Consider the following 27,914-nt stretch of genomic DNA (forward strand, 5'->3'; position numbering starts at 1 on the left):
GCATAGGGCAGGCAGACTATGGCAGGTTTTTGCTGCACTACCACCATTAATATGGCTATGGCCATGTGATAATATGGGTTCGGTTTCGAGTGGGTATGGTTTTAAAAAGGGGAGTGGTTAAACCTGGCTTCCATTATCGGCCCGCCACCATGTAGGCCTGAAAAATCTGTCCCTCAGTAACAGAGAAGTTGGACAGCACTGGCCTAGGTGATGACTCTGGGTTGAGGGGGGGGGGGTCTTGAAATCACTGAAAGCTCAGCATGCCCCCAGCACTGCATGGAGTCAAGTTTTATATGTAAAATATACCCCTTTATCATTAAGTGACTTGAGTGAAACCGATAAACTCTGTTTGCTGAAATGTATTTCTTTCCTTCCGCTCTCATAGCACTTGAGCAGTTCTAGGCCCCTGCAAATAGGGTTTTTCTCTCTATACTCGCCCCCACCCCCCGACATGTTAGCCGCTGCCCCGCCCCTTGAGCTGTATTTCTGCCTAACCCCACCCACTTGTGGGGCCTGGCGTGAGGGAGGAGCTAGTGCGGCGCACAGAAGAGCGCACTAAGAGCCGCAGGTACCTGAGGGGTCCGGGGGGGGCGGGGGCAGCAGGAGCGGGAATGGGGTAGCTAGAGGGGGCTCTGGAGGGACTAGAGTATAAGCCAAGGGGGAGTTTTTGAGGAGATTTGGTGAAAAAGTGTTGTTATACGGGAGTATATCCGGGAGTAAAATGCTATTGCTATTTGTGAGATGGGATTCAGCCTTACAGACTCACACACACAGGGATGTTTGTTATTTGTTGTTTTATTCATTTTGTTGTTTTATTGGGGCCTGTCAGCCCCCCCTGAGCCTCCCACTCCCACCCACTGCCCCCGCTGAGCCTCCCACTCCCACCCACTGCCCCCGCTGAGCCTCCCGCTCCCGCCCACTGCCCCCGCTGAGCCTCCCACACCCACCCACAGCCCCTGCTGAGCCTCCCGCTCCCGCCCACTGCCCCCGCTGAGCCTCCCACACCCACCCACAGCCCCTGCTGAGCCTCCCGCACCCACCCACTGCCCCCGCTGAGCCTCCCGCACCCACCCATTCCCCCCACTGAGCCTCCCACTCCCACCCACTGCCCCCACTGAGCCTCCCACACCCACCTACTGCCCCCACTGAGCCTCCCACACCCACCCACTGCCCCCGCTGAGCCTCCCACACCCACCCACTGCCCCCGCTGAGCCGAAAAGGTATGGATTTATCCTGAACAAACTAAAAAGAAAACAAAAGAAATTTGTGTTATAAAAAAACTAAAAAATTTTATTTTGTTGTTTTTCTTGATTTTTTTGTTTTGTTGGGGCCTGTCAGCGGGGCCCCCTGCTGCGCCACCCACACCAACCCACTGCAGCAGGGACTCCGCTGAGCCTCTGAAAAATGTTTGTTTTTTTTATTTGTTTTGTTGTGTTTTTGTTGTTGTTTGTTTGTTTTTATTTCCTAAACTAACCTATTTTTTTTTTATTCCTAACCTAATTGACCTATTTACCTTAGAATCCTAATAACTTGTCCCCGTTGGAAGAAAAGTCATGGATTCATGCTTTACAAGCTAAGAATAGAAAAGAAAAAAAGAAATTTGTGTTATGAAAAAGGAAAAAATGTTATTATTTTGTTGTTGTTTTTCTTGATTTTTTTGTTTTGTTGGGGCCTGTCAGCGGGGCCCCCTGCTGCACCACCCACACCAACCCACTTGCAGCAGGGGACTCCGCTGAGCCTCTGATAAAATATATTTTTTTTTGTTGTTTTTTTTTTTGATGTTGTTTTTGTATTTTTTTTTTTTGTTGTTTTTTTTTTTTTTATTTTTTTTTTTTTATTCCTAACCTAATTACTTACCTAACTACTTACCTACGAATCCTAATAACTAGTCCCCGTTGGGAGAAAAGTTATGGATTCGTCCTTTACCACCTAAAAAAGAAAACAAGAAGGACATTATTAGTGTTGGAAACCTTGGAATAGATGTGTAACATACAGACTAACACACGCAAAGGACAATGATACAAATGATTTTATCATAATCGGCCCGTGTATGGGCACTGCCGGCGGGCCTGCCCACCCATATCTGGCCTGAAATCGGGCAAATCTCGATTGGGCAGGTTTAAAAATTCAGTTGGATCAGAGACTGCATCGGCTCGTTGATGGGGCCCCCGGACCGACTGCGCCTAAACCCGTTGTTATAATTCCATCGTTTGGTCCCAGGGCCAAACGATTGAATTAGCCTGGATTCTCCCAATATTGCCCACCCGTAGGTGGGGGGTATCGGGAGAAGATCCGGTTGCTTGGCAACATGGCCACGCCTTATTATCTATTACTGATGATAAACTAATAATAAGCCCATCAGTAACTACCGATGCAATGCCTGCAACCCCCCCTGAGCCGCTAAGTACCCTATACACACAGACCCTGATCCAGCAGCCCATTTACTCACAAATAGTTATATCTGGTGTTTTCTACTTACGTAAACGACCGTCTCCATATGGGCAAACTTTCCAGGCTAAAAAGGAAAAAAAAAACGTCAGTTTTTTATACAAATGAACCAAACCATCAAGTACGAAGGGAACAAAGAAAGGGACTAATGCCGCACAGTATGTATTGAAGAGTAACCGTTCCTTCCATGGGCCAGGGAGGCTTCTGGGAGTTTATATTAGGGATGCCCCGGGTCCTTTATAAAAGTTTCGGCCGAATACCGAACTGAACCTGAATCCCAATTTCCATATGCAATTAAGGTAACGGAAGGGCTCATTCCGGCTCATATACACATTAATATTGTAGGAGTAGGAAAGAATAAAAACGGATAGAAGCTGAGAGTGCAGAGACGGGTGTAAATCTGTATCTTACCTTCTTCTTCTTGTACCTGAACGGTGCGCAGACACCTCTCACACAGTCCAGGATACAATCACAGAATCTGGGCGCCATTGTGGTAGATGGTCGTTACTGTCGTTATATGGAAGGAAACAAAAACACAGCAATTAGTAAGTAAAAACACAGCAATTAGTAAGTAAAAACATAGCAAATAATGTGTGTGAAGGAAACCCAGGCAGCCATTATTGGGGGTCAGTGTATGGGGCATTAGGGTACCCATATATTTATACATACATATTCCTGTTATTGGGGGTCAGTGTATGGGGCATTAGGGTACCCATATATTTATACATACATATTCCTGTTATTGGGGGTCAGTGTATGGGGCATTAGGGTACCCATATATTTATACATACATATTCCTGTTATTGGGGGTCAGTGTATGGGGCATTAGGGTACCCATATATTTATACATACATATTCCCGTTTGTTTAATGGAAATAAATGCTGGGATATGGGACAATGTAGAGCGCAACGTTTAACAACTGAAATGAAATCTAATTGGTAGGAGCAAAAGTCTTTTCTTAGGAGTAAAAAGTATTGTTTCCAGTTAATCAAAACATGTGAGATTTTCCGACTCAGGGAAAATGATGGGAACGGTGAGATTTTGGTGCGAGTGCAAATTAGAATTGTAACAGGGAGGAGCCCGTAGCAGGGACAACTTACCGTTTCTGCTCTAAAAAGCAATCTGAAGTGTTTCCCCAAGTTGTAACGGTTACGCAAACACAGCTGGTATTGTGACATCAGTGTTGCCATGGGAACCCATTGTGACATCAGCTGCAGGCTTCCTTGAGCATTTAGCCCTTAGTTGCAAAAGGTTTTGCAATATGAGTTGACCACATGGGTGGTCTAAAGACATCAATGTTGCCATGGGAACCCACTATGACATCAGCTGTGAATCAACAGTGAATTGAATGGTGAAACACCCTTTAGGTGCCAGTGTATGATGATTGGTCAGGGCCCACCTTAGCGCCAAACAAGGGTTTAGACGTTTGAACACATTGTTATGATTTCCTGTAGATCTATAATAGCAAATGTATTTCCCCCCTAATCTCGCCTTAAATGACCGTCAGACTTAATGTCCCCATACACCTTCAGATCCGCTCGCTTGGCGATGTCACCAAGCGAATTAAATCTTCTCCAAATATCCCCCACCTACGGGGGCCCTGGGGCCAAATGATTGAATTATAAAGACGGGTTTAGGCAAAGTCGGTCCGGGGGCCCCATCAACGAGCCGATGCAGTCCCCAATCTGACTAGATTTTTAAACCTGCCCAATCAAGATCTGGGCGATTTCAGGCCAGATATGGGTGGGGCAGGCCCGCCGGCAGTGCCCATACACGGGCCGATTAGCTGGCGAATCTAAGGGACCCATATTGGCAGCTAGAATCGGCCCGTGTATGGGGACCTTTAGTTTCCATGAGTACCAAGGGAACAAATAGACATTCCCTGCAAAGCTAACCCTAACTGGCCCCCAGGCTGATGCAAATGGAATGAAATTGGCTTTAGTTCCCCTTTAAAAGAGACCCGACCCCCCACACATTCCCCCCCCCCCCCCCCGCATGGGTACAGGGCCACATCTTTCCATTTGCTATTTTATTTGTTAATTATTTGCCCATCTCTTTTGCATCTTTCCAACTTTCGAATGGGGGTCACTGACCCTGACAGCAAAAACGATTGCTCCGTGAGGCTCCAACTTTCTTGTTACTTTTTATTACTTTCTTTTTATCTTCCAGTCTCACATTCACACCGCTGCCTGGTTGCTAGGGTAAATTGGGCCCTAAAACCCAGAGAGCTGCTGAAATTCCGAAACAAAAGGCAAAATCAGTAAACAAAACACAGAATATAAAAAACAAAGACCAACTGCAATTTGTCTGGGAATGTCACAAACACCAATGGGCCAAGTCCCCCCTGTATATACCAGCAGGCCCTGCTATTACTGGCAGTAACTGTCTCGCCATGGAACCCCATTACACCTGCTGCCATTCTCACAGTATTAACGCTGGGGCCCCCAAACCCTTCACGGTTGGTCATTGGGGGGCTGCAGTTTTAGGTTTGAAAAAGTGGGCGGAGCCACCAACAGTCAATCATATAAACCCCATTAAATTTCATTGGTTTAAATTTAAAATGATGCCATTCTCATACTATTTACACCAAGGCCCCCAAACTTTTCACAGTTGTTTCCTGGGTGATTTTGACTCAGGGTTAGAAACCTGGCCCCACCCAGGGCTGTACTGGCCCAAATATCCCCCCCAGCCCAATAAATAGTGACTGTCTGTGGCACCTTACAGCCCCCCTGGCATTCCCAGTACCCAGAGGCACAAACAGCCCCCCCCCCAGCCCAATAAATAGTGACTGTCTGTGGCACCTTACAGCCCCCCTGGCATTCCCAGTACCCAGAGGCACAAACAGCCCCCCCAGCCCAATAAATAGTGACTGTCTGTGGCACCTTACAGCCCCCCCTGGCATTCCCAGTACCCAGAGGCACAAACAGCCCCCCCCCCAGCCCAATAAATAGTGACTGTCTGTGGCACGTTACAGCCCCCCTGGCATTTGACAGAACCCACAGGCACAAACAGCCCCCCCAGCCCAATAAATAGTGACTGTCTGTGGCACCTTACAGCCCCCCTGGCATTCCCAGTACCCAGAGGCACAAACAGCCCCCCCCCCAGCCCAATAAATAGTGACTGTCTGTGGCACGTTACAGCCCCCTGGCATTTGACAGAACCCACAGGCACTAACAGCCCCCCCAGCCCAATAAATAGTGACTGTCTGTGGCACCTTACAGCCCCCCTGGCATTTGACAGAACCCACAGATCGCCAGTCAGGACCTGCTTAGGTGCCAGTGAGATTCTCTCAGAAAGACTAAACATAAATCCCAGGCTGCCCCACAACACACTCTTGCTACTGTGTGCTGAGGCTAGTGCAGCTGCACGCTCTGACAGATCCTTCCGCCTGATGCTCAGGCTGCACCCTGATTGGCTCCCACTCAATACACAGAGGGCAACTGAGGTATCAAGTTCCGTTTGAGTCAGAGCAGTCAGTGATTCATAGGGAGATAGTTATTGTGGTACAATGTAAGAATGGCTGCTGCCGCCACAATGCTCTCCATACAGGGGGACTGGGACCAGGTCCTGAGGTGAGACACAGAGTCTGGGGGGCTTTGCAGACACTTGCATGTGGGGAGTTGCTAAGCTACAGGTCTGAATGTACTATTAACCCTTTGCTTCAGCAATGCACATTCACTAACATGTAAAGCAGCTGTCTAACCCATTGGTATTAATGCATTAACCCTTAGTGCAGCGCTCCCCAGAATGAGGATGCACCCCCCTAAGGCAGCCAGATACTATGGATAAAGGCCAAGCACAACTATCAGTGAGGATGCTGTGAGGGAGAGAATGCTTCTGTATAATGCTTCTTACTTCTGTATTATACAGGTATGGGACCCATTATCCAGAATGCTCGGGACCTGGGGCTTTCCGGATAAGAGATCTTTCTGTAATTCGTATCTCCTACCTTAAGTCTGCTAATAAAATTATTTAAACAGTAATTAAACCCAGTAGGTTTGTTTTGGCTCCAATAAGGGGTAATTATATCTTAGTTGGGATCAAGTACAGGTACTGTTTTATTATTACAGAGAAAAGGGAATCATTTAACCATTAAATAAACCCAATGGGGCTGTTCTGCCCCCAATAAGGGGTAATTATATCTTAGTTGGGATCAAGTACAGGTACTGTTTTATTATTACAGAGAAAAGGGAATCATTTAACCATTAAATAAACCCAATAGGGCTGTTCTGCCCCAATAAGGGGTAATTATATCTTAGTTGGGATCAAGTACAGGTACTGTTTTATTATTACAGAGAAAAGGGAATCATGTAACCATTAAATAAACCCAATAGGGCTGTTCTGCCCCCAATAAGGGGTAATTATATCTTAGTTGGGATCAAGTACAGGGATTGTTTTATTATTACAGAGAAAAATGGAACCATTTTTAAAAATGTGAATTATTTGATTAAAATGGAGTCTATGGGAGATGGCCTTTCCATAATCCGGAACTTTCTGGATAATGGGTTTCCGGATAAGGGCACCGATACCTGTACTTCTTATATTTCTGTATCTGCAGCAGAGTGAGGGTTAACAGGCTGGAACCCTTCCCTGGAGTCCATATCTGGGAGGCAACAGCCTCTATGTCCAGGCCCTGTAATCTTCCTTTATAAGTAAGAGGTATTTAACCCTTGGAGCCTATCACTAAACTGACCAAAAGGGTAGAGTATTAACCCTTTAAGTAGTTAGAACAGGCTAAATCACCGGGGTGTGCCAAACACAGACCCTGGGCAATGGTTGGCACACCTGTCTTCCTTAAAAAGTAGGGTTGCCTCCTCACCCCTTTAATACCGGCCCCATCCTGGCATGGCTAATTAGCAATTCATTTAGAAGCAGGCTGCATGGCTGCACATACATCTCTTTAGTCTGCAGCATGCCTTTGAATTCCTTGCTACTAGCCATGCAGAATGTGGATTTAATATGTGACCAGTTGTAAAGGGGTACCATTCTAGTGAGCGCTGCGCTGCCATCTTGTTTCTTGCCCCTGGGACTGTGCATATGAGCAGTAAAGCAATGTTCTGGGGTTTAGGGGCAGATTTATAAAAATGTGAGTTTGGAGCTTAATACATAAAAACTCACCCAAGTTCTATTCGTCCCTATGGGATTTTTATTAGAAGCGTATTAATGAAATGGTGAGTTCTATCTTTCACCCATTGATAAATACGCCTTTAAAAATTCAACAGGAATGAATAGAATGTGGGTGAGTTTTTATGTTTTAAGCTCCAAACTCACATTTTCATAGACTTTTTGGGTGCAAGAGCCCCTTTGAGTTCAGAGCCCCCGTTGCTGATAACAAGGTTACACATATACCAAATTATTTAGTTATCAGCTGTAGCACCAAGGATATTTACAACAGCACGTAAGTGTTTATATTCTCAGCTTTCATATTCCCTGCACTGCTGGTTGTGACTCCTGAAACAGAACAAATGCAGCTTTTTAACTGACTTCTTACACATTGTTTCAAGAGTCAGAGCATGCAATGTAAGTACCAGTAGTGCAACACCTCAGGGGGCCTTCACTTACTGCTCTGCAGTTGCGCCCCACATAGTTGCACTCAGTGCTGCTCCGTCCATTCTGCCTCGTGCTCAGAATAGAGTCCGGCTGTGCCCAGAGTTGTACTGGGGTGCTGGGCCCCAAGTGCTCCACATACTGCTCTCCCCCCCCCCACACACAGTTCCAGACTACCAGATGGGGGGAGCACAGGCGTATGGGTGGCGAGGAGTGAGCTGTCGGGGGCTGCAGGTGGGGAGCAGGCTGGGCCGGTGGGGGCTGCAGGTGGGGAGCAGGCTGGGCCGGTGGGGGCTGCAGGGCAGGATCGGACTGGGTCAGTGGGACACCAGGAAAAACCCAATGGGCCCCCGGCCATGGTGGGCCCCGCCGGGCCAGACCCAATCCCAGCTGGCCTCCATCCCCCAATCGCCTCTACTTATGCACCCTCGGAGGGAGGGACGGGAACCTGGCGGGGCATGTACAGGGGCCCTTGGGGGCCCACACACTCCCAGTCCAAGGGCCCACTGAGTTTTTTCCCGGTCTCCCGCCAGCCCCGTCCCACCTATTGACACAGGGGAACCCAAAGTTGCTGCCACCCCCAAACCAGTCAGTAGCCCCAGGGGTCACTGCAGCACAGTTGCACTAAAAGCATAGGGCACACACATCAGCTGCACGGTGGCGCCGGAAATGACACCAAATGGGCTTAGAATATGTTCAGTCGTTTATCAGTTGTGTGTGTGTAGCCTTGTGGCCCGTCGCTTACACTCTTTTTTTACTTTTCAGGGAGGCTGAGGGGGAAGTCTGGGTATCGTGCAAGATTCCTGGTAGGTTTGGTTCTTTTAGCCGCTCATTGTGCCCGGTACAATGGGCCTGAAGGGCCAACCCCTTGTCTGTAGATGGTTTTGGGGGGAGGTCAGGGCCAGGGTGGTTTGGGGGGAGGTTGGGGCCAGGGTGGTTTGGGGGGAGGTCGGGGCCAGGGTGGTTTGGGGGGAGGTCGGGGCCAGGGTGGTTTGGGGGGAGGTCGGGGCCAGGGTGGTTTGGGGGGAGGTCGGGGCCAGGGTGGTTTGGGGGGAAGTGGCCGGGGGTTGTAGTTTTCATTTTCCCCATTTCTCCCTGTTTTTCTGCCCTTCAGGAAAGCCCACGATACGCGGCAGCCTGACGTCAAAGGGAATAAGTTCTGATGAGGTTCCGGAAGTGACCGCCTCCGAGGAGTTTGTTGTGCAGGAAGTCACCAAGGTGCGGCCCATGTCTATGTCACAGGGCTCAGTGTGGCACAAGGTGGTTTCACCCAGATTAAAGGGCAAGTTCAGCATAAAACAAAAACACTGCAGGTGAATTTCCTGGCCCAGTGTTTATAAATAACCCCCAGTGAGTTTCAAGTGCCACAAGGGTACGCAGCGCTGTACAATCTTACCAAATACAAAATTACACACAGGGAGGACAAGTGATATAATACATAAATACAATAAATATATATATATAAGTGCCATGTGGTATTAGACACAGTAGGAAGGAGGTCCTTGACCCGCAGAGCTTACAATCTAAGTATTGTCCTTACTTCTTGACCTATTCTGCATCAGGACTGTAGTAACCTGCTAGTGTAGACATTTTGGTTAATGGCATTCCTGCTTTTTTGCCATTGCTTGATGATGATATTCCTGTTCCTGTTTGTGCTTCCTGTTAAGCTGAAAGCAAGCATGGAGCAGGCCAGATCTACCTGCCATGTTCTAGTAAATATACCAACAGTTCCAGTGTGTATCATGCTACTTCACCTGAACTAACACAGCAGAAGCATTAACTCACTGCTAGCCAGCAGTTTATTACAAGGACCACTCCGTGTGTATCACTATGCCAATCAGGGCCTTCCCTGTGGGTCCCCCTATTCTGCCAGTAGCAGAAACTTCCCCTTGGTTTGGCCACAGTGTCGTTGTGCTTGGAATTCTGGGAGGTGCAAAGAGGTCTCTGATCAGTGATTAGTGAATGTGGGGGGACAGCGTGAAAGACTGAGCCTTCACTCGGGGAGACCCACTACATACAGGTTTTGTTTACAGGTCAATTTGCCTTTAAAAATAAATGTCTCCATGCACAGGTATTGGTGTGATTGTATCATGAGAGACTGAATCACTGTCTCCCCTGTGTGTCTTACAGAATAGAATCACTGTTTCCTGCCCCGGGGAGAATATTTCCAGCACATTTCTGTCTCCTTATGCAAGTTTCTCCCACATCCATGAAAAAAACATAAGTTTTACTTTCATTTTGTTTTACCTTTTTATATGTTTAGATGCCTTTTTAATAATTAGATGAATTATATCTTTCTGTACAGGCTATGAGCAAACTTAGGGGGCTGTTCCTGCTTAATTGTGCTTAGTACAAGGGAATACCTATGTGCCATAGTTTTATGGTATCTCTCTGTACAGGCTATGAGCAAACTTAGGGGGCTGTTCCTGCTGAATTGTGCTTAGTACAGGGGAATCCCTATGTGCCATAGTTTTATGGTATCTCTCTGTACAGGCTATGAGCAAACTTAGGGGGCTGTTCCTGCTGAATTGTGCTTAGTACAGGGGAATCCCTATGTGCCATAGTTTTATGGTATCTCTCTGTACAGGCTATGAGCAAACTTAGGGGGCTGTTCCTGCTGAATTGTGCTTAGTACAGGGGAATCCCTATGTGCCATAGTTTTATGGTATCTCTCTGTACAGGCTATGAGCAAACTTAGGGGCTGTTCCTGCTGAATTGTGCTTAGTACAGGGGAATCCCTATGTGCCATAGTTTTATGGTATCTCTCTGTACAGGCTATGAGCAAACTTAGGGGGCTGTTCCTGCTGAATTGTGCTTAGTACAGGGGAATCCCTATGTGCCATAGTTTTATGGTATCTCTCTGTACAGGCTATGAGCAAACTTAGGGGGCTGTTCCCCGTTTTTGAATGCTTTCCTTGTTGCTCCTCACATCGTGTCTCTCTGCGTTCTCCTACAGGTCAGCTACTTGGACATCTCCAGCGGGGGGACCTGGGAGTCTCCAGCAGCACAGATCAGACCTTTAAGGTGTGGGAGACCCATAATACAGAAGTAAAGGTAGGAAAGGGGAGCTTCCCCGAGGTTACCCCCTGCCATACCGAGCATGAATTCCAGATGCCCCTTTTCCATGTCAGTATGCAGGAGCAGAACTAGGGGTGAATTAGACTGGGGGGCACTTAGATCTGGGTGCCCACTGCACACTAAGAAGAATAAGAAATCCGTTCTCAAGCTTCAGCCTTGCACTCCATACTTTAATCAAAACAACTACAAGTAGCTGAATACTTCCCTGGTCTAAATCCCTGAATTCCCTGTCTCGCTGTAGCACCCCCAGAGAGAGGTGGCAGCCCCCCATGAATAGATCACCCGTCCGGCTGCCTCCGGCCCATCATATTACAGCCATACACCGCCGATACCCTTATATACAGAGGCCATTGTTTGGTTATTGCAGAGCGTGCTGGAAGGTCACACAAGGGACGTCTTTTCCTGCAAGTTCTTCCCTTCGGGGCAGGAGGTGCTGAGCGGCGGGTTGGATTCGCTGGTGAAGGTCTGGTCCGTGAATGATGGAAGCTGCTTAGCGACGATGAAAGGACACAGAGGAAGTAACCACAACAATGTCATTAAAGGAGAAAGAAAGGCATTTGGGCATTTTACTGCCAATAGATTAGGCACATTAGTGCCACCTAGAACCTTATACTTATTCTGCAGAAAGCTTTACATGCCTGAGTAACAGCCCTAGAAGCTCCCTCTGTTTGTTTAAGATAGCAGCTGCCATTTTAGCTTGGTCTCAGTAGCTTCTGTGCTGCAGCTCTGGCTGCTTTTAGATCAGATTACACAGTTGGGAGGGGGAGTGATTTCTGATGGGAGGGGGAGTGAATTCTTATGGGAGGGGGAGCAGGAGAAGGGAGGGAGAGAGGAGCAAACTGAGCAGACTGGTAGAAGTATTTTTCTGAGAGCAGGAAGTCTGACAGAGAAGAACATTTATACACAAAAGGAGAAAATAAATCCTGTTTTTCTTTTGATAGAGGACTCTGAGTGCTTATCGTTGTATTTACATAGACCTTTCTGCCTGCATCTGCTGAGCAATGCACAATAATGGAGAGCTCAAACCCTCTGGATAGGACACAAGTGGGGCTCATTTATCAACACTGGGCAAATTTGCCCATGGGCAGTTACCCATAGCAACCAATCAGATTGGCTTTTTTTTATTTTTTTTAAACCCGCTGCATGAAGAACAATGAATGCCACAAGGGCAAATGTGTCCAGTGTTGCTAAATGATCCCCACTGTGGTGCAATATGGAGCAGTAGTGGCATTTCTACCATATATTATATATATTTACCATTTACAATGAGTAAGTGGGAAGCCCATACAGTGATACAGTTACCCATGAAGCAATGTGTCCTACAGGTATCCTGGACATAGCTGTTGTGGCCGATGGACAGAATGTCATTTCCTCGGGGCAGGACGGCACGGCTCGGTTATGGGACTCTGCCCAAGGCGCCTGCATAGCTGTGGTCGATGACTCCTACTCTCCTATCAACGCCATCGCTGTGGCCGAGGTTGGAAACGCAGTCAATCTGGGCTCTCCGAAGGAAACTCCTAGTAAGTTCTGGTTTTTAAACAAATCAAGTTGCCCTTTAAGAGCTAGAGCTGCCAGTGGGATCTTCCGGCTGAGGATCTCTAGCTCTGCCATAGGCAAGCATTGTCCAACAGCTTGTAACTTGTGAGTAGCAGCTGTTTGTATTTCCCAGGTAACAGGGAAGTAGGAACAGAAGGCAAGCTGGTGGTACTGGCCCGAGAGGATAAGTCATTGGAGGGAGTGAGCCTGCACAGCCGCCAATCAGTGAGTAGAGACCTGGATGTAAATGCAGCAATCTCCTTACTATACATTGTTCCACCCACACTAAGGGTGAAGACACACCGGGCTACTAGTAGCAGCTACTTTATCAGGGCTACTAAACTCTAGAATATGCCCTGCCATAGACAATACTGAGAACTGCCTCTGCTAAACACACACAGTTATTAGTAAATGATCAGCATTGTCTGTTTTAGTAGCAGTGACAAGTAGCTGCTACTAATAGCTCTGTGTCTTCACCCTAAGGCGGTTATTGAGCAGCTAGGTAGGGGCATAATGTATAGTAAAGGGGCTGGTGGGGGGCAGACTATTGTACAACAAGGAGACAGGCAGACAGAGCATTTCCAGAAAATTTGGTGGGGGGGAGGGCAGAGGAATGTACAGTATAGAGTGTACAGTAAGGAGATTATTGGGGTGATTGAAATATGAAATAAACCCAATAGGGCTGTTCTGCCCCAATAAGGGGTAATTATATCTTAGTTGGGATCAAGTACAGGTACTGTTTTATTATTACAGAGAAAAGGGAATAATTTAACCATTAAATAAACCCAATAGGGCTGTTCTGCCCCAATAAGGGGTAATTATATCTTAGTTGGGATCAAGTACAGGTACTGTTTTATTATTACAGAGAAAAGGGAATCATTTAACCATGAAATAAACCCAATAGGGCTGTTCTGCCCCAATAAGGGGTAATTATATCTTAGTTGGGATCAAGTACAAGTACTGTTTTATTATTACAAAGAAAAAGGAAATCATTTTTAAAAATCAGAATTATTTGCTTATAATGGAGTCTATGGGAGATGGCCTTTCCGTAATTCAGAACTTTCTGGATAACGGGTTTCCGGATAAGGGATCCCATACCTGTACTCCCTCAGCGGCTTCTCTGTAAGTAAATTACATATTATCTTCTGATCCAGGTTTTCGATTTTGACGGTTCTGATGCTTTTAACTGCTGCACCTTTATCTCCAGTGTGGGGGTCCTGGCTGGGGGCCTCGATGGGAACATAATCCATGTAGATATCAGGAACCCAAAGTAAGTAGCCGCCTCGCTGGAACTGGGCTCATCATTAAAATAATAATAATAATATTATTATTATTATATAATGTTTATTTCCATTTCAGAAGCGCAATAGAAACCGTTTCCTGGTCAGAAACCCCCGTGTTGTCATTGGTGCCCTTCAGAGACACCTACGTCGCCAGTTATGGTAGGAGCTGTTATAGCGTGGGTTAAATAAAGGGGAAGTTCATCTTTGGGTTCACTTTTAATATGTTATAGAATGGCCAATGCTAAGCAACTCTTCAACTTTTTAATCTTTTATTGTTTTTCTTATTTATTTGCCTTCCTCTTCTTTTTCCAGCTTTCAAATGGGGGTCACTGACCCCGGCAGCCAAAACCTATTGCTCTGTGCGGCTCCAGTTTTATTGTTATTATTATTAATTTTTATTTGTTATCTTTCTATTAGGGATGCACCGAACCCACTTTTTTGGGTTTGGCCGAACCCACCCTGACGGATTCTGCCAAATCCGAATGCTAATTAGGATCGGGAAGGGTTAAAATTAGGGGGTTGTTCACCTTTGAGTTAACTTTTAGTATGATGTAGAGAGTAATATTCTGAGACAATCCGGGATTCGGTGCATCCCTACTTTCTATTCAGCCCCTCTGCTATTCATATATCAATCAAGTTCTCAAAACCACTCCCTGGTTGCTAAGGTAAATTAGACCCTAGCAACCAGACGACGGCTGAAATTCCAAACTGGAGAGCTGCGGAACAAAAAGTAAAATAATCCAAAAACTACCAGTAATAAAAAACGAAGACCAATTACTCTCTACATCATACTAAAAGTTAACTCAAAGGTTATCCAAAGGTTTATCCAAATCTTCTGAACTGTAATACTGGCCCCTACACTGAGTGATCGGGGCCAATCACAATCTAGCATATAGAATATAGCTACTTCTACTTGCTGTGACTACTATAAAATACAATTGTACATAGCAGCAATATGTATTGGAGCTGGAGTTCCCCTTTGCCCCAGCCTGGCACTGCGGTTATTATGGTTATTGGTTAATATTTCACCTATGCAAGAAGCACCTTTGTGATTGGTGCAGCAGCCTTTTGGATCAGTACATAGGCACTGCGTGTAGCCATGATGTGGAAGCTATTTGATGTATATATATATATATAATATTCCCATTAGGTAATGGAACCTGCTATATCCCCTTGAAGGGTTCTGAACAAGTTCTGCAACTCACTGGGCCTAATAGACAACCCGTGTTCCAGGTAATATAACGATGTAAAGTTGTTTCAAGGGAATGCTGGGAAATTATTCTACTATTTGAAGGATCTAGAGATCGTAGAGCTTAGATTGTAAGCTCTACGGGGCAGGGACCCCCTTCCTACTGTGTCTCAAACCACATGGCACTTGTATTTATTTATTATAACACTTCTCCTCCCTGTGTGTAATTGTGTATTCTGTAAGACTGTACAGCGCTGCGTACCCTTGTGGCAATTTATAAATAAAGTTATACATACATACATACATAAAGGGTCTGTGTGTAGCTTCCCACCTGTTTCTGACTACAACTCCCAGAAGCCCCTGTAATGACATGACAATACCGTCTATTGACTTGAATGACCACCGGCCGCCATTGCTGGACTTTGAATGATATCATGTAATTAAGGCCACTCATCCTCATCTTCCCGTCACTTTTTCCCTTTCCCAGGTGGCGGCATGGAAGAAGCTTGTGTACACGTGCTGCAGGGACGGATTCATCCGCAAATATGAAATCCCAGATCTGGGATAGATTTGTGCAGAACTTACACCTTCTGTATTACTAACCTGCCCCCATGTTTCCTCCGACCAAAGGGCAAGTCTTCCCTTGTAGTTGGGAAATGCCATTTTGTATTTATAGGGTGAGTGTAACAGCCAGGTAGTTTCTATCATATAGTGAGATGCATATATGTGTTTGGTATATTGTGAGCACAGACTTCCCTGCGTATTTGTACTAAACATATGAGAGGGAGCTGCCATATTGTTTCCCTTACCTGTACATATATAAAGGTGTTTATATACATAGAACATTCCTTTCCAGTATATTATTATTTATACATAAACAGAGGGGTTCTGTGCCCATATAAAGGCACGAGGCTGCAGGCTGAGTTATACAGGGAACTCTGAGTATCACTCATGTATTATAAGGGATAATGTACCCCCTACTGTAAATGATAAGGATATTAGCAGTCACTGAGGGGTTCTGTGCCCATATAAAGGCACAAGGCTGCAGGCTGAGTTATACAGGGAACTCTGAGTATCACTCATGTATTATAAGGGATGTACCCCCTACTGTAAATGATAAGGATATTAGCAGTCACTGAGGGGTTCTGTGCCCATATAAAGGCACAAGGCTGCAGGCTGAGTTATACAGGGAACTCTGAGTATCACTCATGTATTATAAGGGATAATGTACCCCCTACTGTAAATGATAAGGATATTAGCAGTCACTGAGGGGTTCTGTGCCCATATAAAGGCACAAGGCTGCAGGCTGAGTTATACAGGGAACCCTGAGTATCACTGATGTATTATAAGGGATAATGTACCCCCTACTGTAAATGATAAGGATATTAGCAGTCACTGAGGGGTTCTGTGCCCATATAAAGGCACAAGGCTGCAGGCTGAGTTATACAGGGAACTCTAAGTATCACTCATGTATTATAAGGGATGTACCCCCTACTGTAAATGATAAGGATATTAGCAGTCACTGAGGGGTTCTGTGCCCATATAAAGGCACAAGGCTGCAGGCTGAGTTATACAGGGAACTCTAAGTATCACTCATGTATTATAAGGGATGTACCCCCTACTGTAAATGATAAGGATATTAGCAGTCACTGAGGGGTTCTGTGCCCCCCATATAAAGGCACAAGGCTGCAGGCTGAGTTATACAGGGAACTCTGAGTATCACTCATGTATTATAAGGGATAATGTACCCCCTACTGTAAATGATAAGGATATTAGAAGTCACTGAGGGGTTCTATGACCATAAAAAAGTTGAGGGTAATACATTATACTGTAGGGATTGTACGCAGCCATGGGGACCATTATGTATATAATGGTAGAAAAAAATCATATATATTGGACACTGGCTGACTTCTCAGTAGTAAGCTGCTTCTCACAATACACATATACATATAGGGACACATGGGAACACTGAGACAAAGCCATACACTATGGGCCATGATACTCACGGGAGCATTGAGAACATTCCATAACTAACTGCAGTGGCACTCATGGGAATGGGGAGACAATTCCAGATACTGTTTCCTATGGCAAATATGGGTTTTTGTGAGACAATTCCATATTCTATTGGCTATAGGACACATGGATACACTGAGACTATTCCATATTCTATTGGCTATGGGACTCATGGATACACTGAGACTATTCCATATTCTATTGGCTATGGGACTCATGGATACACTGAGACTATTCCATATTCTATTGGCTATGGGACACATGGATACACTGAGACAATTCCATATTCTATTGGCTATGGGACACATGGATACACTGAGACTATTCCATATTCTATTGGCTATGGGACTCATGGATACACTGAGACTATTCCATATTCTATTGGCTATGGGACACATGGATACACTGAGACAATTCCATATTCTATTGCCTATGGGACACATGGATACACTGGGCCTGATTCACTAAAGTGCGATTTAACATGCGCTATTTATAGCGTGCAGTAAAAATTTTACCGCGTCTTAATTTTCGCAACTTTTCGCACGATTCACTATAAGCATACTTGCGCTATTTTACGTGCTGTATTTCATGCAATAGGTTTGTCGCGATAAATAGCGTGCGCGGTATTTTCCGCATGCACGCTATTTATCGCATGCGCTGATTGTCGCGACATTACGCAGCATAAAACTGGCGACATTTTGCCCTGGGAGGGCACAGAGTGCTAGAGAGGTGCTGAATAAATGTTTATTTGCAAAAAAAACCCGAAAAACCAATAAAAATATATATTGCCATGCGAAAATTCCCCGCACATCCAAAAATTGACACAGGCTTCAAAAAGTAGCCAGATTACAAAGTCGCGACAAAGAAATCGCCAAAATATACCTAGTAATGTATTTTGTGCGACTAAATATTTAGCAAATCTTTAGAAAGATCCCCGAAATGGCAAAAATGTTGTGCTGGCAAAAAAATTGTTGCCCGCGACTTTTATTTTTTGAAGCCCGTGTCAATTTTTGCGTGGCGAATTTTCGCGTGGCAAATTTTTTTATGCATTTTGCCATTGGCGGATTGTTTTGCGAAACACATGAAAAAATTCACCGCACGTTCAAATATTCGCTGCGAATCCATGCCTGGCAAAACATTTCATCACTTGTAGCCGCATATAAATAGTCACGCGAATGATAGCACGCCATGTTAGCCATACACGCCAATACTTTCGTAAAATTACTGTATTAAAAATGCCCATTTCCCTGCAAACTGCCGGCTGCGTCACTCTAGGGGAAACACATACTTGAATAAATAACACTGCAAAGTCCATATTTTATTGGCAAAAGCTCATTTACTGTACTTTTCTATAATTATTATACCTAGTAATGTATTTTGTGCGACTAAAGATTCCCCGCTATCGTACTGTATAATATCGCGACTAAAGATTCCCCACTATCGTACTGTGTAATATCGCGACTAAAGATTCCCCGCTATAGTACTGTATAATATCCCGACTAAAGATTCCCCGCTATCGTACTGTATAATATCCCGACTAAAGATTCCCCGCTATAGTACTGTATAATATCCCGACTAAAGATTCCCCGCTATAGTACTGTATAATATCGCGACTAAAGATTCCCCGCTATAGTACTGTATAATAGCGCGACTAAAGATTCCCCGCTATAGTACTGTATAATATCCCGACTAAAGATTCCCCGCTATAGTACTGAATAATATCCCGACTAAAGATTCCCCGCTATAGTACTGTATAATATCGTGACTAAAGATTCCCCGCTATAGTACTGTATAATATCCTGACTAAAGATTCCCCGCTATAGTACTGTATAATATCGCGACTAAAGATTCCCCGCTATAGTACTGTATAATAGCGCGACTAAAGATTCCCCGCTATAGTACTGTATAATATCCCGACTAAAGATTCCCCGCTATAGTACTGTATAATATCCCGACTAAAGATTCCCCGCTATAGTACTGTATAATATCCCAACTAAAGATTCCCCGCTATAGTACTGTATAATATCGCGACTAAAGATTCCCCGCTATAGTACTGTATAATATCGCGACTAAAGATTCCCCGCTATAGTACTGTATAATATCGCGACTAAAGATTCCCCGCTATAGTACTGTATAATATCGCGACTAAAGATTCCCCGCTATAGTACTGTATAATATCGCGACTAAAGATTCCCCGCTATAGTACTGTGTAATATCGCAACTAAAGATTCCCCGCTATAGTACTGTATAATATCGCGACTAAAGATTCCCCGCTATAGTACTGTATAATATCATGACTAAAGATTCCCCGCTATAGTACTGTATAATATCCCGACTAAAGATTCCCCGCTATAGTACTGTATAATATCCCGACTAAAGATTCCCCGCTATAGTACTGTATAATATCGTGACTAAAGATTCCCCGCTATAGTACTGTATAATATCGTGACTAAAGATTCCCCGCTATAGTACTGTATAATATCCCGACTAAAGATTCCCCCGCTATAGTACTGTATAATATCGTGACTAAAGATTTCCCCGCTATAGTACTGTATAATATCCCGACTAAGATTCCCCGCTATAGTACTGTATAATATCGCGACTAAAGATTCCCCGCTATAGTACTGTATAATATCGTGACTAAAGATTCCCCGCTATAGTACTGTATAATATCGTGACTAAAGATTCCCCACTATAGTACTGTATAATATCCCGACTAAAGATTCCCCGCTATAGTACTGTATAATATCCCGACTAAAGATTCCCCGCTATAGTACTGTATAATATCCCGACTAAAGATTCCCCGCTATAGTACTGTATAATATCGTGACTAAAGATTCCCCGCTATAGTACTGTATAATATCCCGACTAAAGATTCCCCGCTATAGTACTGTATAATATCGTGACTAAAGATTCCCCGCTATAGTACTGTATAATATCCCGACTAAGGATTCCCCGCTATAGTACTGTATAATATCGCGACTAAAGATTCCCCGCTATAGTACTGTATAATATCGCGACTAAAGATTCCCCGCTATAGTACTGTATAATATCGAGACTAAGATTCCCCGCTATAGTACTGTATATTATCGTGACTAAAGATTCCCCGCTATAATACTGTATAATATCCCGACTAAAGATTCCCAGCTATAGTACTGTATAATATCGCGACTAAAGATTCCCCGCTATAGTACTGTATAATATCGCGACTAAAGATTCCCCGCTATAGTACTGTATAATATCCCGACTAAAGATTCCCCGCTATAGTACTGTATAATATCCCGACTAAAGATTCCCCGCTATAGTACTGTATAATATCCCGACTAAAGATTCCCCGCTATAGTACTGTATAATATCGCGACTAAAGATTCCCCGCTATAGTACTGTATAATAGCGCGACTAAAGATTCCCGCTATAGTACTGTATAATATCCCGACTAAAGATTCCCCGCTATAGTACTGTATAATATCCCGACTAAAGATTCCCCGCTATAGTACTGTATAATATCCCGACTAAAGATTCCCCGCTATAGTACTGTATAATATCGCGACTAAAGATTCCCCGCTATAGTACTGTATAATAGCGCGACTAAAGATTCCCCGCTATAGTACTGTATAATATCCCGACTAAAGATTCCCCGCTATAGTACTGTATAATATCGTGACTAAAGATTCCCCGCTATAGTACTGTATAATATCCCGACTAAAGATTCCCCGCTATAGTACTGTATAATATCCCGACTAAAGATTCCCCGCTATAGTACTGTATAATATCGCGACTAAAGATTCCCCGCTATAGTACTGTATAATATCGTGACTAAAGATTCCCCGCTATAGTACTGTATAATATCGCGACTAAAGATTCCCCGCTATAGTACTGTATAATATCGCGACTAAAGATTCCCCGCTATAGTACTGTATAATATCGCGACTAAAGATTCCCCGCTATAGTACTGTATAATATCGCGACTAAAGATTCCCCGCTATAGTACTGTATAATATCCCGACTAAAGATTCCCCACTATAGTACTGTATAATATCCCTACTAAAGATTCCCCGCTATAGTACTGTATAATATCCCGACTAAAGATTCCCCGCTATAGTACTGTATAATATCGTGACTAAAGATTCCCCGCTATAGTACTGTATAATATCCCGACTAAAGATTCCCCGCTATAGTACTGTATAATATCGTGACTAAAGATTCCCCGCTATAGTACTGTATAATATCCCGACTAAGGATTCCCCGCTATAGTACTGTATAATATCGTGACTAAAGATTCCCCGCTATAGTACTGTATAATATCCCGACTAAAGATTCCCAGCTATAGTACTGTATAATATCGCGACTAAAGATTCCCCGCTATAGTACTGTATAATATCGCGACTAAAGATTCCCCGCTATAGTACTGTATAATATCCCGACTAAAGATTCCCCGCTATAGTACTGTATAATATCGTGACTAAAGATTCCCCGCTATAGTACTGTATAATATCCCGACTAAAGATTCCCCGCTATAGTACTGTATAATATCCCGACTAAAGATTCACCGCTATAGTACTGTATAATATCCCGACTAAAGATTCCCCGCTATAGTACTGTATAATATCCCGACTAAAGATTCCCCGCTATAGTACTGTATAATATCGTGACTAAAGATTCCCCGCTATAGTACTGTATAATATCCCGACTAAAGATTCCCCGCTATAGTACTGTATAATATCGTGACTAAAGATTCCCCGCTATAGTACTGTATAATATCGTGACTAAAGATTCCCCGCTATAGTACTGTATAATATCCCGACTAAGGATTCCCCGCTATAGTACTGTATAATATCGCGACTAAAGATTCCCCGCTATAGTACTGTATAATATCGCGACTAAAGATTCCCCGCTATAGTACTGTATAATATCGAGACTAAAGATTCCCCGCTATAGTACTGTATAATATCGTGACTAAAGATTCCCCGCTATAGTACTGTATAATATCGCGACTAAAGATTCCCCACTATCGTACTGTGTAATATCGCGACTAAAGATTCCCCGCTATAGTACTGTATAATATCGCGACTAAAGATTCCCCGCTATAGTACTGTATAATATCCCGACTAAAGATTCCCTGCTATAGTACTGTATAATATCGTGACTAAAGATTCCCCGCTATAGTACTGTATAATATCCCGACTAAAGATTCCCCGCTATAGTACTGTATAATATCCCGACTAAAGATTCACCGCTATAGTACTGTATAATATCGTGACTAAAGATTCCCCGCTATAGTACTGTATAATATCCCGACTAAAGATTCCCCGCTATAGTACTGTATAATATCCCGACTAAAGATTCCCCGCTATAGTACTGTATAATATCGTGACTAAAGATTCCCCGCTATAGTACTGTATAATATCCCGACTAAAGATTCCCCGCTATAGTACTGTATAATATCGTGACTAAAGATTCCCCGCTATAGTACTGTATAATATCGTGACTAAAGATTCCCCGCTATAGTACTGTATAATATCCCGACTAAGGATTCCCCGCTATAGTACTGTATAATATCGCGACTAAAGATTCCCCGCTATAGTACTGTATAATATCGCGACTAAAGATTCCCCGCTATAGTACTGTATAATATCGAGACTAAAGATTCCCCGCTATAGTACTGTATAATATCGTGACTAAAGATTCCCCGCTATAGTACTGTATAATATCCCGACTAAAGATTCCCCGCTATAGTACTGTATAATATCGCGACTAAAGATTCCCCGCTATAGTACTGTATAATAGCGCGACTAAAGATTCCCCGCTATAGTACTGTATAATATTTGCGCGAAAAATAACGCATGCGATATGGCGACTTAACACACGCGATATTACTATGGTGAATCGCGCGCTAATTATCGTGGCTTATTTAACGCAAAAAAGCGTGCGATAATTTTTATCGCACTTTCGTGAATCGGGCCCAAGGTGTGGGAATCTCCTAAAGGGGTAGTTCACCTTTAAGTTAACTTTTACTATGATATAGAATGGCTAATTCCAAGCAGCTTTGCAATTGGCCTTCGTTTTTTTCTTTGTTATAGTTTTTGAATTACCGTATATACATGAGTATAAGCCGAGTTCTTCAGCCCGTGGGGGGGGGGTGCAGCGTGCGCGCCGAAGGGCTGATTATTAATAATTCATTGTCTCTATCTCAGCTCTGTGTGTGGAGCGCTCCTCTGGGAGGATCTATAAATTGGGGGATACCTGGCTCCGCCCAGCAGGCAAACGAACCGAGTTCTGCCCCTGCGACAATGAACTGCCTCGATGCCATAGTGTGCCCGTTACAGGTGAAAAAGGGGTTACTTTCGGGTGACAGATTTAGAATCATCGGAGAGGAACCAGGGCTTTATACTGGCAAATATATAAGGAATAATGAGCCTCCACTATAAAATAGGGTATTAGAAATCATAGAAGAGGTTAATGATATATAAAAGCATTAAGCAGCAGGCCAAAAGCTATGAAAGCGCACCTTAAGCAAAGCCCTTGCAGTAATGTATTTATATGAATTGTATGTGGCCATTATATTAGCAAGCCAATCAGTCATCAGGGTTTGCCCATTTTATCGACACCCCCAAGTGGGCAAAATGTAAAGCCGTGGGATGCCCAAGGGTACATTGCTGGGGGGCACGGCACCAATATTTCCTTCTTCTCCCTGATGTTCTTTGCATGGGCTTAGGCTGTCCTGCCAAATACCCCAGGCTCATTATTTGAGGCTCCATCCACCTTTCCCTACTCTGCAGCTGCCAACATTTTATATTTATGAAGAGTTCACAGGGGGTCACGCTGAGTGCCCTTTATTAATTATTGAAACTAAAGGTGGCCACACACGTGGCGATTTGCGATCTGGTCACACGAAAGATCGTTCAATCAGCCACTAACCATTCAGGGCTGAAACAGCAGATAAGGAGAGAGAGAAACAATAGGATTTCTACCTCCTTTTGCCGATTCAGCCATGAAGGCAGATTTTGCTCAGGTGCCTTCTATGGCGCCCGATCAAAATCTTTTAACCCTGCCGATCGGCAAGTCGACCGATATCAGCAGCCTCCTGCGATATCGGTTGACTCACCGACTTGCCATACACGCACCGAATATCGTACGAAACGAGGTTTTGTACAATATTATCGGTGCGTGTATGGCCAGCTTTAGCAGTAGCTGCTGCATTTCCCACCCTAGGCTTATACTCGAGTCAATAAGTTTTTCCAGTTTTCTTAGGTAGAATTAGGTCCCTCGGCTTATATTCGGATCGGCTTATACTTGGATCGGCTTCCTCTCTCTCCAGCTTTTAAATAGGGGTCACTGACCCCAACATCTAAAATAACAAATGCACTATACAGTTGTATTGTTATTGCTACTATTGCTTTATATATTTATATTAAAGCCCTCCCCTATTCATAATCCAGCCTCCCGTTTAAATCAATGCCTGGTTGCTAGGATAATTTGGACCCTAGCAACCAGTCAACAGCCAACTGTGCCACTGCATTACTGAGCCCCTCACTCACAGACTCTATTGGGGGAATTCACAAAAGGGGTGATACTGAGGCAGAATAAAATTAGAGACAGATTTGTCAGTTTTTCCTCCGTATTCACCAAACAAACAGTTTTTGTGAATTTTCTCTTTTGTGAATTTGTCTTTTAAACAGAGGGGGCGCTGCTGCTGCTAAAACTAAAATTTTGTCTGGGAGGTTTTACTTTTCCTTTAAATAAAATTGTATACAATATATTTACTCAGAATGTTATTATTGCCTCATTCATTAAGCTAAAACTCCCATAACAATGCAAATGTGAGGTAAAAAGGCTTTATATACAAGATATCAATTCAACTTTGTGTTTAATCAGTGTTTTACGTGTTTATAAAATGTTAATGAGGCTTTTTGCCCCTTTTGTTCTAGGGTTAGACAGAGACTTGCCCCCTAACAATGAGGCTTATAATCCCCGTTAACCTGTTACTGACCCCCCAATGGGGCCCCCACCAGAGTTGTGAATTGGAGACTGGGTGAAACCAAGCAAAACAGCAGAGCTTACAATTGATCTGACAGTTACACTGAGCTTCGCTCCAGGTAAGTGCCCTTTCTTTACACTATTATACACACTTACACACACTTAGAGCACACATATTAGGTTGTTTTTTTTTTTTAATTTTGCACACTTTCCTGGGTAAAAAGTCCCCCCAAGGAAAGGCCCCTAAATTGAGTGCAAAATGTTCAAAAACTTTCTGGCAATACACGTTCCACTTTGACCAAAATGGCTGGCAGTAAAAGGGTTAAACAGCCCCCCTAGTTATTTAGGGCTTGGGGCAAGCAGCAGGCTGTAACCCTGAGTGTTTCAGTCAGTCGTGGGAGGAGGAAGGATAGTTCAGCGGTTAGAGAGCCTGCCTTACACCAATGGGCCTTTTTGATTCCCACCCTGGGAGCCCTGCTTAGACCAATGTGGCTCAGCTCTGGTATCGATACCCAGTGGGTAGGTATTAGAATTGAGACCCATTGATCAGCAGAGCCCCCCAGGGGGTAATTAGAACTCAAGAACCATCGATATAAGGTAAGCACCTACCCCACTGGGCCCCTTAGTGTGTGACCCTGGACACAGTCACTTGACCTCCTAGCAATGATGGCGTCTAGTGACTTTTTAATCACTAGGAGGCCAAGTGACTGTGTCCAGGGTCACACACTAAGGGGCCCAGTGGGGTAGGTGCTTACCTTATATCGATGGTTCTTGAGTTCTTGAGCTACATTTACATTTCCCCACAAATCCTCTTTTTTCCGCATTTTCAAGGGCATCTCATGATTTATGATGCCGGCTATTAAATTGTCCCTGTCACAGTGTCTATGGCAGCTGGAAGCAACTGTCACAGGAAAAATCCCTTTCTTATCACTGGCAATAAGAAGCCAATTGATAGGTGAGCTGAGCTACAGCGCAGGGCCAATGGGGCTTCCGAGCCAAAATCAGTGCATTTTAGGGTCATTTCTGGAAATCTGATAAGGATACATGGAAATAATCATAGAACAGAAGAACCTACACTGGGGAGCTGATAGGGGAGTAATGGAGATATTTTCTGAGCAGTATAAGAGTGCCCAACTGGTATATAATACAGGAGATATCCTCTGAGCGCAATCTGTTACCCCCTGCTGGTATATGGTACAGGTGATTCACCCTACTTCTATGCATTATCAGTAACCCTTCAGCCAGTATAGAGTTCAGCGGGGGGGCGCTAACCATTTAAATGCGCTCCTGGGCCCTGGCACTTGTGGCCCCCGTTTGGCCGCATATTTCCCTCATACACAGTGACGCTTTATAAGGAGAATCTCCCAACTGCAGCCGTCTGTTCTCTTGCGCTTCCAATTCCAACCCTCAGAATGTCGCTGTAAGCACCTTAGTACCTGGATAGGAATGGGGAAAAAGAAAAGAAAGAGGTGGCGCCTCCCGGATGAAAGTGGAAATACAGAGAAAGATGTTTATATCAGGGAATTTCTCGTTATTTGCCCTGTTGCCGCATGTTTATTCTGTTTAGTTATTTTATCTCTTCTTTTAATATATATATATATATATAGAGTACAGAGGGGAGTGCACACCAAAATGTTCTTTTCAATACCTGGGTGCCAGAGCAGGATAGCGACATAGAAATAAGCAGTGTCGGCACTCACAGGATTTCACACAGGGTGAAAATGTCACTACTGTCTAAGGGCCTTTCATTTGTACCGAGTACTATCCCAGACACCTTCGATACTATAGTGGATATCTATAAATTCCAGCGAAAACTAAAATTAAGAGAGCACTTTAGAAACACACCAGAAACTAATCGCCCCCAATTCAGGGCTAAAAGCAATTTTGAACCTCCTAATACTCCAGCGGCGGTACGTACTTTTGGCAAGGTCCTCAACCTTGAGGCCAAATCCATAGCAAAAAACATTAGACCACATCCCAACCTGTCAGTAACAGAACGCCAAGCCATTAAAACATTAAAAGCTGACAATGATCTGGTGATCAGACCCGCCGATAAGGGCGGTTCTATCGTCCTAATGGACTACACCTATTACAGGGATGAATTACTGGGACAGCTGGCAGACAGGGGCACGTATAAACCCCTACTGGGGGACCCCACCTTTGGGTTTAAGAAGGAACTGGATACTATCATATCCTCTGCCCTTAGTGCAGGCTGGCTAGTTGAGGACACTGTCCAATATATGCTCACAGAATACCCTCGTATCCCAGTCATCTATACCCTACCTAAGGTACATAAATCCCTGTCATCACCCCCGGGGAGACCCATTATCTCTGCTGTGGGCTCACTTTACCAACCAGTGTCCACCTATATTGACTCCTTGTTACAGCCTCTTGTTAAATCTATGTTTTCCTACACACGAGATTCCACACATGTGATCCAAAGAATAAGGGACTTAGGCGACATTCCCCCCGACAGTCTCCTAGTCACAATGGATGTTAAGAGTTTGTATACAGTCATTCCACACGACCAAGGAATATGTGCTATTAGAAGGGCCTTGACTACTAACCCACCCACCAGCACACCAATTGAATTTCTTCTACAACTCCTTGAATTGACTCTGACCAGGAACTACTTTCGGTTTGAAAGCTCCTATTACCTGCAAATCTCGGGCACCGCGATGGGCAGTGCGCTGGCACCATCCTATGCCAACTTGTATATGTATGATTTCGAAACCAAACACATTCTACCCTTACTGGGTGGGCAGATTCTCACTTATTTTCGTTATATCGATGATCTGTTCCTAATCTGGACAGATGGGGAAGATGGAATGCTCAAATTTCA

General features: G+C 44.3%; 2 protein-coding genes, 1 long non-coding RNA gene and 1 pseudogene across 6 annotated transcripts in view; 2 read left to right on the top strand and 2 right to left on the bottom strand.

The window, feature by feature from the left end:
* LOC116406442 overlaps positions 1-27,914 on the bottom strand; it is a 954,163-nt pseudogene that overhangs the window by 725,516 nt on the left and 200,733 nt on the right.
* Positions 1,832-26,464, bottom strand: LOC116408645. Of its 2 annotated transcripts, none has more exons than XR_004221105.1 (4): positions 26,345-26,464; positions 2,860-2,955; positions 2,480-2,515; positions 1,832-1,929 (listed from the first exon to the last, which is right to left on the bottom strand). It is a non-coding gene; the product is annotated as an uncharacterized LOC116408645 (long non-coding RNA). The 2 variants fall into 2 exon arrangements; XR_004221104.1 differs by lacking the exon at positions 26,345-26,464 and adding an exon at positions 3,550-4,011.
* On the top strand, positions 5,648-15,925 carry LOC101731722 (proteasomal ATPase-associated factor 1). The gene is made up of 12 exons (XM_031896340.1): positions 5,648-6,021; positions 8,762-8,802; positions 9,111-9,214; positions 10,127-10,220; positions 10,953-11,050; positions 11,442-11,592; positions 12,400-12,594; positions 12,744-12,835; positions 13,765-13,880; positions 13,970-14,052; positions 15,044-15,126; positions 15,570-15,925. Exons 1-12 carry the CDS (start codon positions 5,966-5,968, stop codon positions 15,648-15,650), a joined length of 1,194 nt encoding a protein of 397 aa, XP_031752200.1. The 5' UTR covers positions 5,648-5,965; the 3' UTR covers positions 15,651-15,925.
* LOC101733645 (proteasomal ATPase-associated factor 1-like) overlaps positions 15,677-27,914 on the top strand; it is a 49,846-nt gene continuing 37,608 nt past the window's right edge. For all 3 annotated transcript variants that reach the window (XM_031896330.1, XM_031896329.1, XM_031896328.1), the window contains exon 1: positions 15,677-15,759. In XM_031896330.1, the coding sequence (XP_031752190.1) occupies positions 15,694-15,759 (66 nt within the window). In that variant the 5' untranslated portion in view covers positions 15,677-15,693. The remainder of the gene's footprint in view (positions 15,760-27,914) is intronic.

Source organism: Xenopus tropicalis, chromosome 2 (assembly GCF_000004195.4).
Source record: "Xenopus tropicalis strain Nigerian chromosome 2, UCB_Xtro_10.0, whole genome shotgun sequence".
Lineage (NCBI taxonomy): Eukaryota > Metazoa > Chordata > Amphibia > Anura > Pipidae > Xenopus > Xenopus tropicalis.